This window comes from Sebastes umbrosus, chromosome 3 (genome assembly GCF_015220745.1).
Source record: "Sebastes umbrosus isolate fSebUmb1 chromosome 3, fSebUmb1.pri, whole genome shotgun sequence".
Classification (NCBI taxonomy): Eukaryota; Metazoa; Chordata; class Actinopteri; order Perciformes; family Sebastidae; genus Sebastes; species Sebastes umbrosus.
The window spans coordinates 10730657-10745604 of record NC_051271.1 but is presented as its reverse complement, the minus strand read 5'-3'; the positions used below and the strand labels follow the sequence as shown (position 1 = coordinate 10745604).

At 40.8% G+C, this 14948-nt stretch overlaps 1 protein-coding gene across 35 annotated transcripts in view; it reads left to right on the top strand.

The window, feature by feature from the left end:
* Positions 1–14948, top strand: part of ptprdb (protein tyrosine phosphatase receptor type Db) — a 172227-nt gene that overhangs the window by 93035 nt on the left and 64244 nt on the right. For all 35 annotated transcript variants that reach the window (XM_037764653.1, XM_037764651.1, XM_037764647.1 and 32 more), the window contains one exon: positions 5615–5764. In XM_037764653.1, coding sequence (XP_037620581.1) covers positions 5680–5764 — 85 coding nt within the window. In that variant the 5' untranslated portion in view covers positions 5615–5679. The remainder of the gene's footprint in view (positions 1–5614; positions 5765–14948) is intronic.

Below are 14948 nucleotides of genomic sequence, written 5' to 3'. Positions count from 1 at the left end.
ACAGCACACAGCACTCTCGGAAATGGGACATGATGGCAATACAGTCCTGGATCCAACAGGTCTAAAAAAAAAATAAAAAATCCTACAACCTGAGGTGAAGAATGAGTAAAATACCATGAGACTAAGACGAGACTTATGGTACATGTCCCCAGGGGCGTTTTTTATCGCCTCGCTTCCCAGCATTGGACGCTGATGGGCTGCCACTAGACAGAAGACGCTCGGTAGCTGATTGGACGAACGCTTTCCCTCGTTGGCTGCTGCTCCCAGCTTTCAAACTGGAACCGGAAACCAGTGGCTTGTTTGGAAACTTTCTTCTCTTATAGCACGAAAATAGTTCGGAATGTGTTTCTGAAAACATTTTATCCAAGAAATAAGTCATGGAGTTGCTGAATCTGTCTTTATTTTGGATTGACAACAATTAGTTTAAAAGTTTCTTGGGAGTTTCCAGAGGTGGCAGGTCGCGTCGGAAGCCCGTGATTTGCATAAAGTAGCCTAGACTTCAACTTTATACAAATGAGGAGCGGCCAACGTAAGGCACATCGCGCCACCACACCAGAATGCATTGCACGGCTGCTTACATAAACAATGAATGGGAAGCGTGGAAAGGACGGAGGCTGTTGGACATGTACCATCAGTCCTTTCATACCTGTAATTTGGTTAATTTAGACCCGGCCAAAGAGAGTAATGATACATGGTTGCCTTTTAGTTCTGGTTCGGTTTGTGCTCACACCATGGATGTATAATAAGAGCTGGATACTGAACCCCAAGATGGCACCTATTCATTCCAGGGAGAGTTGCTCGCCTGGTCACACGCCACAAACGTTTTCTAGCTTCCCGTTTTACCTCCGGGGTATGCAGCCCACTGAATATGTGCAGTAGTGTTTCTCCTGCTGGCCCCGACCGTGATCAGACCATAGACTTTACATTATAGTGACGTTCATAATAGAAAGAGTCAAATCAAACTTTGGTGACTGACAGCAATTTATGCAGCATTATCTGCCTTATGTGTTTATTTATGTTCTCTGGTGTCACAAAGAAAGAACTGATTATGAATATTAATAGTCAAGACTGCAACTGGACCTGGTGTATCATAAATAGTGACCAACAGGTAGAAACGGGACAGAAAGGAGCCGTTGATTGACCACACCAGCCCAAATGTTATTAGAAACTTTAATGAGTTGATTTTACCACCATCCTTGATGCAAAAGGAGGAGGATGCAGACTTTGCTTTTTCCATTCAGCTTATCTTGTTTTTCTTGCAGCGCTGTGATGCAACATATCCAAATTGTCTCTCCATTGACATTTCTGTCAGTCTGCCACTGTTTCAACAGGGCAAATAGAATAAGTTAATTAGTATGTCTAATTGCATTTGGTGGCTCAGCTTTGGGAATATCAAATCAAATTAGGATACTCAGTGTTCTTTTTCCATGGCACACGGTTTGCCTTGAGCTATGCTTTTTAGGATCTGTCTTTTGTCTTTGTCTCTATCTTTCTCAACGTCCCTTCCAGCTGTACGACGCCTTCGCTTTGTAGTCTACCCTCCTCTCTCTCATCATCCACCCACACTTTCTTTTCTTCTCTTTCCATTTTTGGATCTTATTCTCTCTTTCATTTCTTCTTCCCCATCTCACAACTTCTCAGCTCCGTCTCTTCATAAACTGTTTTGTCTCTTAAGTTCTGTGGCAACTAATGTAATAACTACCTGATAATGTAATAACTGGAAAACATGTTATAAAATGACCCGCTAAATGGGCCAAAAATAAATTAAAGCTGTTAATCCAATAAACAGCCAGTAATGGAATAACAACTTTGAATAAAATATTGCTTTTATTGTTGCCTGTTGATGATGTAACTGGTGGTTTTAAGCATTATGGGTATTTGAAAATCCATTTTCTTATTAAAGCATGAGTGGTATTACATTTTCTCAACCCATTAAGAGGGACATCATAGTACATTTTGACAAGATGGCACATTTTCCAGAATTTCTTTTTTTTATATTTCAACCACTTGTTTTGCATTTTAAACAATATACAAACATTTCATCAATGGTTTGTAACACATTATAATATAAGCAGATACATTAGTTGATGTTGTTGTCAACAACTTGTGAAGCATCCACAACTGGATGCTGGTATATAAACAGGAAATTAATGACAATATAATGTAACACAGTTTAAATACAGAGGTGTGGCCTCAAGTCACAAATTTGATGACTTTAGACTCGACTTGACAAAATCAAAAAAAACTTGCAACTCAACTTGGACTTTAACACCAATGACTCATAACTTCTTCACTTGGACTTGAAAACATTTGATACCTTTCCTTCAAACCCAAGGATTAAAAAACATGTTATTTAAAAAGTGTGCCACAAATTAATTAATTTCCCTTCATTACCTGAATCAACTAACGTTAACGCTATTCATTCCCAGCAAGTCAACACTTGTCTTGTTTGAACCAATCCGACAGCATCTAATCAAATTTAATATATTAATACTCTGTTGTTAAAATGCCATTACATTTGGTGAATAGCCAGGACTTGTTAAGGACTTAAAACTCAAAGTTTAGGACTTGTATTTTGTGAGTCTTGACTTGGACTTGCGACTTGAAACTTACTTGTGACTTCCAAAAAAAATGACATGGTCTCATCTCTGTTGTAATATATAAAACATGTCTTCATAGGAGAATTTATAATAATTTAAAATACTGTATATTATTAAACACTTGTCCTTATAATTACATTATTATGTGTCTTTTATGAGAGGTTTATATACTGCAGCTAAAAATGGTCAAATTTGAATCTTACAATCCAACTTTTCTGTGTCTCTCATGCTCCTCCTCTTCCTCTGTTCTCTCCTCTTTTATTTCCCCTCATCCTCTTCCCCCCGTCATGTGTCCTTCTGTCTGATCTGTGAAAAAACATAAGCCAGTCTGTCACTCTTTGGGTCAGTCTTTGTTCTGTCAGAAGCTATCCCAGAGATAAGTGTGACTGATCGCTGCAGGCCCGACCAGACAGACGGTGTATAATTGAGTGATAGGGACTAATGTAAGTGAATGGCTTAGAGGCGACTGTGATCCACGGCAGCGGCTGAAGCTCAGGCACCGAGGGAGGCTTTCTGTTAGGCCCTCGGTAATACTAGCAACAACAGCCACGCAGATTACAATCTGGACTACCTGGCTCTGTGTGTGTGTCTCAGGTTATCTTCTTTTTGTCTTCTTTCCATCCTGCGTCTCTTTTCTTCTCTGTTTCTTAGCTCTGTTTACCACACTACTCCATCTCTCCTCCCCTCCACACACCTTTTTCCTCATCTCTCTTCCACTCTCTTTTCATCTGTCTCCCCCCCCCTCCCTCTCTCTCTCTCTCCGTTATCTTAGCTCTTTAATTAACGTGACATGCTGTGAAGTGAGATACTAAATAATGCAGGCTTTTCCAGTGACATTGAATCAGCCATAGTGATTAGTGGCCACACACAACACACACACACACACACACCAAGAAAGAGGCCCTTTTTTTAACGGTGATCTACCTTTTTAATATTCATTTTGCAGCAAAAAATGTGGCATCATTAGACAAATATGCACATGACTTCTATGTTGAGTGTTTCCTAGCATGCATTTTAAATGGAATTAGTATTTAGGTTACAGTAAAATATACAGTGCAGTATATAGGGGTTGTGTTAGTATTGTAAGTGGGTTCAAAAATGTAATTATATTGGTTAAAAACACAAGTTAAACTTAAATTAACGTTGCTTAAATGAATACTCTCTGAACAATGAAATGTTTAAATATTCATAATTTTAATAATATATATAAATTAAGTAGAAAATGGTAATGGTCCCTTGAAAACTAAACTTTAAATAGAACTGAGATCTAATATCCAAAACAAAATAAAACAGTAATTTCCCGGGGTATTGGGTAGATGCACAAAGTGCTTGAATATGATGCCTTTTTCTACTGTATTGCTTAGTTCCCATATCCACTGTAGTAGTGCAAAACACAGTGCAGAGGACTTAATTTGTGCAGGGAGAGATCTAGGTTATCCCAAAGCAATTGTTTCAGACCAAACCAAGTGGAAAATCCAGTGTGGGTTTAGTTGTTTGCTGCCTTGGCTGCAGGGATGCTAAGAGCTCTGGGTCCCAGCGTTCTTCTGCCCCTACCCCCCTCGTCTTTTTTTAATCAGATGGCTTGTTCAGGAGAGGAGGGGATTAAGACTGCTGCCGCTGCCACTGCTGATGACTCTGTCCAGTGTTTGGAAAGCCCACAAACACATGCACGAACGCACGACACAGGCACACACAGCTGCAAAGCATGCACACACACACACACACAAACAGACGCTTATAGAAGCAATTCAGCACAGGCAGTCAGCAGTAAAGTACACATGCATGCACATACAGAGGCATCAACATATGCATGAGCTAGTCCATATGCATGCACATACAGCGCAGGCCCGCCCACACATTCATTCATGCAAAAATTCACACATCTAAGCATCGTCTCCGCTCACTTCTCAGCGTCTCTCACTCAACATTGTCAGTTTCTGGACAGCAGCAGTGATCTGCCATGTCTCATCGCGCCATGTGATTTGAGCTGTGAGATTTCTGACACAGACTGACGCCTGTCTCTTCTGATGCCAGACACTCACACCAGGCGCTGCAGATGGCAGAGAGATAGCTAGACAGACACAGAGACAGAGAGAGGGACAGAAAGAAAAAGGCGAAAACATCTGACTGATGGAAAGGGGAAGGAAAGACGATGGGGGGCGGGGAGGATAGTAAAACCTGATTGATGAGATGAATGACAAGGAAGCGAAAGGGGAGTCAAAGAGAAGGGAAACTCGGATTTAAGGAAGAAATATATAGAATGTTTAGGAAACTGCCAAAAAGTTAAAGTGACGAGAGCTCTGAAGAGATCAAAGACAAGGAAGTAAAAAGACTAGAGGGAGAGACGGAGAGAGTCTAAGAAAGGAAGTGAGGTAAAGATGAAAGAGACACTATGTTGACCCAACACTGTGTGCAGCGTAGCCAGCACATCAGTCTCCTCCCACATTAATCTCCCCATCATCCATCAATCCCTCGCTCCATCCTTCCACCCCTTCCACGTTAAAGCCATTCATTCCTTTTCATCAATATGAAATCATGCCGATTTCACTCACATTTGGAAGAAATCCGGTATTGAAGTCTGCTTTGTCGATTGTGTAACGGCCAAAAAAACTAAAGCAGGGGAAAAGAAATGAGGCCGTTGCTTACTTGGGAAATAAAAAACGAACTTTAGAAGCCGACTGATGCTTTAATGCTAAATGTTTGCCATAAGTTGCAATTCATCAGCTACTTTGTGAACTCTCTCAAACGCACACACACCGAAACACACCTCCGGCAACGAGTGTATGGTCCTAATGAAGCGAGGAGAGGAGAGGCAGCTGCAGAACTGGAGTGTAAGGCCCAGAGGGAACTCACACACTTCAAGTCTGCGTGTGTGTGTGTGTTGGCGCGTCTGTGTGTGTGTTGGCGCGTCTGTGTGTGTGTGCGCACAGACTATATAATATCTGAAACTTTCTTAATTTGGAACGAGTCTAATGACTGCATTTTCTTTTTACCTCCTTTGTTTCTCTCCCCAGGTTGTGAGGGCCTGTTTCTATCGTCCTGTTGTACAGTGAGGCAGTGAGCTCACGGTGGATACAGCATGCATGTGTCGACATATCCCATGATGCACTCTGCCAGTCCGGGCCTGCTCCTCCTCAGCTTCCTCTTCCTCGCTGATGCCGACTGTGAGTCCTTTCACACTCTTAGACCTGTATGCTTTTATTCCCACTCACTCACACACCTACTCACAGATACAGACATGCATAAATAGAAGGGCTGTCAAAGTGAACGCGATGATAACGCATTAACACGTTATCATGTCATACTAGCTTGTTGTGAAGGAGGCTAAATAACGCTCCAAACTTTCTTACTAAATGTTGATGATTTTCAAAGGGGTTCCTTGACTTCTGACCTCAAGATATGTGACTGAAAATGGGTTCTATGGGTACCCACGAGTCTCCCCTTTACAGACACTTTTTAGGGAAGTCAAGTCAAGTTTTAGTCAAATCATCACACTGACACACTGACAGTTGTTGTTGCCTGTTGTGCTTGAGTTTGCCATGTTATGATTTGAGCATATTGTTATGCTAAATGCAGTACCTGTGAAGGTTTCTGGACAATATTTGTCATTGTTTTGTGTTGTTAATGATTTCCAATATTAAATTTATACATACATTTGCATAGAGCAAGCATATTCCACTTGTCCACAGTATTAAATACTTGACAAATCTCCCTTTAAGGTACATTTTGAACAGATAAAAAATGTGTGATTAATTTGCGATTAATCGTGATTAACTAACGCGACTAACGCAATTAAATCTAAATAAAATTTTAATCAATTGACAGCCCTAATAAATAGAAACAGTTTTATATATACAGTATACAGTATATGTTTCTTTTGAATGCACATGTACACAAGCACATGCAGGGTTGCAATGACCTGATTTTCTCTTACAAACCACTCCACTTCTGATATCACATCCCTACTGTATGTGTGTGTTTATCTGTGTGCGTGTGCGTGTGCGTGCATGCATGTGTGTGTTGGGTAGCAGGTTTGATATGAAGCCAGCTGTTTTTGTCCATCCCAGTATTAGTTGGCATGCATAGACAGACCACATATGGCAAATCAGATAATTTTTCCACTGCTTGTGCGATTGTGTTCATACGGCGTGTGTGTGTGTGTGTGTGTGTGTGTGTGTGTGTGTGATCCCTGATTGTGGCTAGTCCAATGTATTTCTCAGAAATATTAGTATTCTGGTTATGAGTCGTATGCTCAATGCTCATTTCAATTAAGGCTACAACTACTCATTATTTTTCCGTTATTGATTAATCTGTCAACTGTTTCTTCTATTAATCGTTATGTCTATAAAATGTCAGAAAGTAGTGACGTCACCTCGTCGCTCTGGGAGATGGTGATGGACATTTTTCTGTTACCATTCCCCAGAGTCTATAAGGTGAAGTCTTCAGATTGCTTGTTTTGTCCAACCAACAGTCCAAAACCAAAGATATTCTGTTTGGAAAATGCAATATTTTAAGATAGTTTCAACATTAAAATGCATTTGATAACGCACGTGTAAACATACTTAGTAGGGGTGGGAATCACCAGAGGCCCCACGATACAATATTATCACGACACTTATGTCATTATACGATCTGAGTGCGATTTTAAACATTTTGCGATATGCTGACTATTGCAATATATTGCAATTTATTACCTTTTTTTCAACACAATTATGCAGGTTGTAAACATCTGTTTTATTTAATAAGATACAGTTTCCACTCTGTTCATCTCAGAGTTTTCATTCACATATCTCGAGGTCAGAGGTCAAGGGACCCCTGGCCATGCCAGTTTTTCCAGTTAATGTTGCGTAACTTTGGCGCATTATTTATGTTCCTCCAAGCTGACATGACACGGTTGGTACCAATCGATTCCTTAGGTTTTTTAGTTTCATATGAGCCGCTTACAACCTTTGAAAGACAGAATAGCAATGGGCAGGCCGGTGGATTGTTAAGAGGTTAATAGATTGTATCATAAAAGATCGATACTTGACGTCCCTGTGTTGATAGAATATTGCCACGCAAAACTTTGCGATACTATACTGTATCAATATTTTCCACCTGCCCTAATACTTAGTATGGGTGTCAACCTGTATAAGAAAAAGTCCTGGCCAGGCATGACTTCTCTGCCAATTTGTCAGGTTGACAAATGCGGCTTTGAATCTCCCAGCAGCGGTGATGAAAGCGTCTGATTTGGGGTGAGACTAAGGATAAAAGATATGAAGACAGAAGGAGAGTGTGGGAGGACAAAGAGATGGGATAGACTGAAAGAGAATAATGGAAGAGACAGAGGAGGAGGTCATTCAAGCTCACCACGCAGACTGTTAAACATCTGGGAGTTATTCTATCAGAGACCACTGCTGTCTAGTCGAATTTTGATTTGCATATTTGTTTTAGAAAATGCTTGTTGCGTAAGTGTAAATATCTCATAGTGAGTATGGTAAAAAAGGATGTTTGTAAACCAGATAAAACATGCAGCATCTGCGTTACAGTCTGTGTTTTGGAAGGAAAATGCAGCGTAGCTCCAAGCTTGAGGTTGCACAGTACAATGCTGAACATATATCATCGCCATCCTGTAACACACACACACACACACACACACATACACAGAAGTATAGGCTTGAGGCAGCCATCCCAGGCCTGCAATGTTTTAAAAGTACAGCGTCACACAGAGCCCAGTAAAAGCACACACATCCACAAACCACTCTTGTTTTCCTTTCAGCCTCCTGCCCTCTCGTCCCCTGTGTAAGTCCCAGGGTCGGCCAGTAAAGGCCCAGTCATCCATCAAAACGATGATGCTCCCGGACTTCCTCTATGGCGGTTCGGGGAGCAGCACAAACACACACAGAGAGGGTGGAAAGCATTCGTACTTTGTCTCCTCTGTCTATATTTTTCTTTTTCCCCGTGCCCTCGTCTCATTCGCTGTGACTTTCTCCATTGCTCTTTTCCTGCTTGCTCGCTGCCTCTTCTCTGCACATCCATATAATCTGGTGAGAAAGGAGGGACAGAGGGCTTGAGGGGGGAAATGGAGGAAAGGCTGTTCTTCTCTCTTTTTATCTCATTGTGTATGACGTACAATGCCTCTTTTAATATCAACAGTGGGGACTCAGAGATTTGAATGTTGAGAGCTCAAACAGAGGCTGCTGGGACACTGACATCTTTGTTGCTCGTCGCGTGTCTACATGTTTTGAAATGTTAAATGCACTCTGCAAACTTGCTTTCGGTTGTACTTATCTTCACTCAAACTTAGTGCCAAATGAGTGGAATACATTTAATGCATAATAGGGTTTGACAAAATAGTTTTCCTCCTCTACGTCTGGAGAGAGGCATCATTTTTTATTAATCTTCATCAACACACACGCTTGCTACACAAGTTCCACCCATACACACACTAGTGGACTGAGGGTATTAAGATGCAATCAGATGGAATAGTATCCCATGTGTATAGTTGGAAACCTCGCATGACACAGCACCATATGTGCTTTTCTGCACACAAGCGCTGGTGTGACACTACAAGCAGCGCGCTGAGCTTTGCGTGTGTGATTGCATTTTTTATTTATTTTTTTAATTCCTCTTTTACTAGCTCTTTCTCTCCGCCTCTTTCTACCTCGCCACCATTTTTGTTACTCAGTGTGTTTGTGTGCGCGTGCGTGCATATGACATCTATCTGGTGGATTAAGAGTAATGCCCTGATCCCGTCGCAAACTGGGCCACCGCTCCATGTTCGCAGCGAGATGCCCCTGCGCAAGAAGCTGCATCTCTCCGCGTGTCATTCAGGGCGACGGGAAACAATGGCAACAACAGGGTTCTTTCTGCTGACCCTCGTTTGCCCCCAAACCAACAAGCTGTCGTCTTTCCCCTCGCAGCTCGGATGTAACAGTAAAAATTCCAGCTGATCTACAACTCTGTGTGTGTGTGTGTCTGTGTGTGTGTGTGTGTAAAACAGAACACAACAAAACAGCTCCTACAGTAAAAAAGCAATGCTGAGTTGCAGCCCTGTAGTGAGGTTTAGTAAGCAGACTACACGTGGTTTAGGATTCTGCCTAGGGAGGCTCTTGGTAATGTGAATCTCTTTTTTACATCACATCATTGTGTGTTGTAAAAGCTGTACATTTCCAATTTCTTTTTTTTCCATCAAGCTTGATGTAAAAAAAACAGGGACATCATTTAAAACACATTTTTTCTCAGTTGATATTTTCACACATGACATATTTAGGCCTGAGTAGAACATTGGAAAGACAGAACTTGCTCATGTGCTGACTGATTGACCTGTCAACATTCGTCCATATTGCCGGAACTCACATTGCCTTGAGGTTGACTGGAATCTGAAAGGTGGTTGGGTCAATCTCCCAAAATGACAGCACTGCTACTTTTGCTCACTTTAGGAGCCCTTGAGCACCGAGAGCTTCGACAGGAGCCGTCTTTGGTTACCTGCAAGTATTTCATTCAGCTTTCCCTCAGGTTCTAAGTTCAAAGGTCGAAGTTACTATAAAAAGCAACTTGTCCTTCCACAAATGTTTTTCTCATTTTAGATTTGACATTTTGCATTACATCAGCTAATAGTTCATTTAAAAAAAAAATATTCTGTGTTATTTAGTTTTAGCTGAAGTTGTAGTATGTTTAGGGCCAGTTGTAATGTGCATTGTACCCTGTAACAAGTTCTGCACCTGCACACAAAGCTATACCCAAAGTATAGCTTATTTTTCATATTTGATGCATCTGATACACTTTATTAAGGTACCATACTTACCATACAGCAGTGGGTCCCAACCTTTTTCTTTAAGGGACCCCTTTTCTAACAATTTTTAACAATCATAGATACTTAATAGGTTTCTTTATTGACAAATTCAATGTTTTCTTCTGCCTTAAGCTTGGCAATTGTTCTATTAGCTCTTTGGTTTTAACTGCGTACTTTTCCAGTGCAGAATGAGGCTGTTTAGCAGAGAAGGAAGACTCTGTGAATATAGCTTGTGTTCAGGTCTTCACCGTCCTCTTATCCTGTTTACATTTTAAATAATAATCAAGACTTTAAAAATAACAATTCAGATTATTTTTCTTCACAGAAATGAATGAAATGCTGAGTTATAGTCCAGATTTATATTTTATTAAAAAGTTGTCTTACAACCCTTAAAATCGAGAAGGTCTCGCCACCCTCCGTTAATCTTTGGCGACCCTTAGTGGGGTCGGGACCCCCAGGTTGGGAACCAGTGCCATACAGGATACAGTACATGGTTTGAGGCGAATTTGTGTTGCGTGACTTCGGGTATGTAAATAAATCTGCTCAAGACTTGACATTTGTTCCGTTGGATGAAATCACTCGCTGGCAAGAATATAAGAAGGCAGAGAAGCTGTAATACCGTAGTGTGTTTGTGCATCAGTGAGGGTTTATGTTTAGTGCCACATGTATGTGTGTGTCCCTGTGAGTATGTTCCTACTTGTCTGTTTTATATGTATATGTATGCAAGCCCGTGTAGTGCTTAGATTAGACAAGAGATTAGATTGCGATAAGTATCCGGTTTCGTGCGAGCTTCATGGCTTCTTGTTGCTGATGGATGAGGCACCGTCAGGATTCACTGGCATGAGATGAAGAGGCAGGGTCACAAAAGTAAAAGGTTTCTACCCAGGGGGGAATAGTTAAGGGTGTGAAACAGTTATTTTCTTAGATGGATTGTGTTTCCTCTCTGTGATTGATTGGTTTTGCCTGACTCACTGAACGTGCAAAGAAAAGGCACGATCCTGGTTGACATTATTGCCCAACCGCTGTACAAAATGTCAACATCTGCTCTCGGCAGTTCAGACCATGATGGAGGCACTGGGTGATTTCTCCTGTGGACTGGGAAGTGATGATCAAATGACCAAAAGGTCTTCAGTGTTACACTGGTCAACAAGCTTAAGTCTTAAGGGGTCATTTCTGCATTTCTTTTCTACCATTTCATTTTTATTTTTTTTTATTTAACCTTTATTGAGCCAGGGAAGACCCATTGAGACCGAGGTCTCATTTTCAATAGTGCCCTGGTTACATATCATACATACAATAAATTCATAATCAAATAACAATAAAATTAAAAATAAAATTAAAAAAACATCCACCATCAATAGCCATATCATACATACAGTGTTTTAAAATCATAAAATAATACAAAAACATCAGCCATCAATAATCAATCGTAACATATCAATAATAATACATTCAAACTAAAAGACATTATGGTATCACTATTTAAGGCATTCACAGACCTTGACATCAAATTCATTTAACAAAAGGTTTGAATTTACCAAAAGAAACTGATGGTTTCAACTTGATGGTCTCTTGAAACGTATTCCAGGCTCTATAGGTGAACAGTAATTAAAACCCAGTTCGGTTTTGACTTGAAGGATTGTTGTTTATTATTGATTATGGTTATAGTTACTAAGGTTACATGCATGGAACACAAGTCCAGATACTTTGAAATGTTGCCTCACATCACAGCATAGAAAGGTCATTTAGAGATCTGTTGAGGTATACCTCAACATTTAAGGAAATATGCTTATACGCTTTAATGCAGAGAATTAATTTAGATGAGCAGATCGATACCTGCCAGTAGCAACTTAGCTTAGTTTAGCGTAAAGACGAGAAACGGGAGGAAACCGCTTGCCTCGCTTTGTCCAAAGTTCATTATTTAACACGTTACATATCTTGTTTGTTTAAACTGACTTTACAAAAAACATAAGTGTAAAAATTGCTTGTAAATATTAAACAAATGGGATATAATGTCTGAGGATTAGAGATGCAGGAGGGAACCTTAAAGACAGTATTCGTACCCTGATGGTGTACAGCTTATATTTGATAAAGGAGGGGGGGGCAGAGGACTCACTTTTCCTAATTCTGGGGTCAGGCCAGGAAATGTCATTCAAATTAATTTAGGAAGTTTTCTCTGCTGTTAAACTAATAAACGGGTCATTTTTTACCCTTAAGACATCGGGAGGGTTAACATGGTCGGACAGTTGTTTATTAAAAAAAATAAGAGAAAGAAATCTGCTGCGACACTGCGGGAAAAGTCGACAATGATGTTGAGTAAGGAATACAAGAAAATGAGCATAACTCTAATCGCACTGAAATTGTCCTTTAATTTCCTTATTTCTAATTAGCATGCACACTTATCAACAAAACTAATTTCAGTCATTATCTAAATAATTCATGGTCATAATTTATTGCATTGTGTTAAAAAAACTCAGCTCTGGTGATGATGTGCCAGCTCACGCTCATCCGGAATATGACATTAAAACCTTAAAAATAAAACGTTAAATGCTTGACGACCTCTTTCCATCAAGTGCAAATATCTCTCCAATAGAAGGCGACAGAAATGGGTCACATCACAAACATTTGCAGAAGTCGTATATACACACAAAATTAAAATGCTGGTCACAGTTATGTTATTATTTCAAATGTTTGCTGCCGGCGCTGACTTTAGGAGTCGCCTGCTGTTGATATTCTGTGTAGAGGGCACAGAATATACCTTCAAAATCAGTAATCTCATATTCAGCTGTAGCACAGCGACCCTTTGGACTCCATCAATAAGTTCTCCATTATCATCTATGAATGTAAATCCATTCGTGAGGCAGATAGGAGAGAAGGAAGGTCCACGTTGATGCAAAAGGAGAATGAAGCAGTCCTGCTGCAGTGAGGCTATTAGCATCTAGCATAGCTGTGCGTCCATCCGCGAGTAACAGGATCTGACCCGCGTTAGCTTAGCATTAGCTTAGCAGGTGCACCCGTCTGTGAAGAGGCCTGGATAGCATCAGCTTAGCTCTAACTTAGCCGTGCAGCGGTCTGCGAGTAATACGCTGTGACCAGCACTGAGAAAACCCTCTGTTCATCTCTATGGGAAGCCAGCCCTGACCCAGTAAAGTTGTGTACCCAGTGGGTAGCCCATGTGTTTCTAATGATCTGTGTATAAAAGAAGACCCCATTTGATTAATTCCTCCCCTTGTGTTTCTAACAAATTAACCCTGATTAACTCGGCACTAGCCAGGCCCCGGGGCAGCCATGGTGGGTAAGTGGCATGCTAATTGGACATGCATTCCTATCGCCAGTAAAAAGTGCATTTTTATTCTTTTGCTTTTGCGTCGTTGTAAAAAGTGATGCTCGGTGACGCCAGCTGGAAGTTGTCTGAAACAACTGCAGTTTTATATGTGAGAAGAAACCCGTTTGAAGTAAAATAATCTAACACTCCAGATTGAGTCGAGACGCCGACACAGACGGACACTTAAACTTTATGAAACTTCAATAGCATCTTATCTTTAGTGGGACGTTTTATCAGAAGTTACGGCACTTAATTGTGCATAATTTAATTTTCTATGTTGAAATGGCCCCATTTTACCAAATGTTTTCCAATTAACACTCGTATGTGCTGCAGAAGGATGATAGCTGTCTCTCCGTGTTTATTGGCCCCGGCAATCCGGTTTCATTTCCAGGACGAATGTGAGCAGCTGATAATTTGCTCTTAATGTGTCGGTTTGATGCTAATGTGTTTTAAGTTATGGTTCTGGCGAGCTGCCCACCCACTCTCCAGGCTGACTATCGTGGCCCTGGCTCAGGCCTCCATATTGGCCTCGTTCCTCAACTTGTCTGACAAGCCCGGCTCAGTTCTCATTCGGGGAGTCATCAGCTAACCGCCCACCACCACATACAACACTATGCAGCTGGATCTTTTCCTGGCAAGGGCTGTAAATTGCTCATTACGTGCCTAACTATCGACATAAGCACACACACACACACATACATACGCAGGAAAATGTGAGGCGCAGGCACAGATGCTTGGCAAGTTGTACCAACATCCAGAGCAGCCTTTTCAGATGTGATCAAAACTTACAGCACACAGACACGAATACTCAACAAAAGTCATTCATGCACATGAACACGTGTCCACACAGACTCAGAAACCCCCCAGGTTCATCCATGAATGTGTCCGAATGGTATGCGCCTGATATCTATCTGAAGTTCAAGTGACGTCTTCCTCCAATGAAGGGATGATCCACTACTCAACCTGGGAGCAGAAATTAGTTGCCGATAAAGGTACAATTGATAACATCGATAACATTTCTCCATCCCCCGTTCCATTGCCTTTACTTCACAACAAGTCATTGCTAGGACACCATAGACCCACAGACACCATACCAGTCTTGTTTGAAGTGGGAACCAAACATCAGATATCTTCCACAGAGATAATCAAAACATTCATTTTGAATCAGCCAATTTTTTAAAAATAATTAATTCACATGATTACAATAAAAAAATGTATAAGAAATAATAATAATAATAATAATAATAAT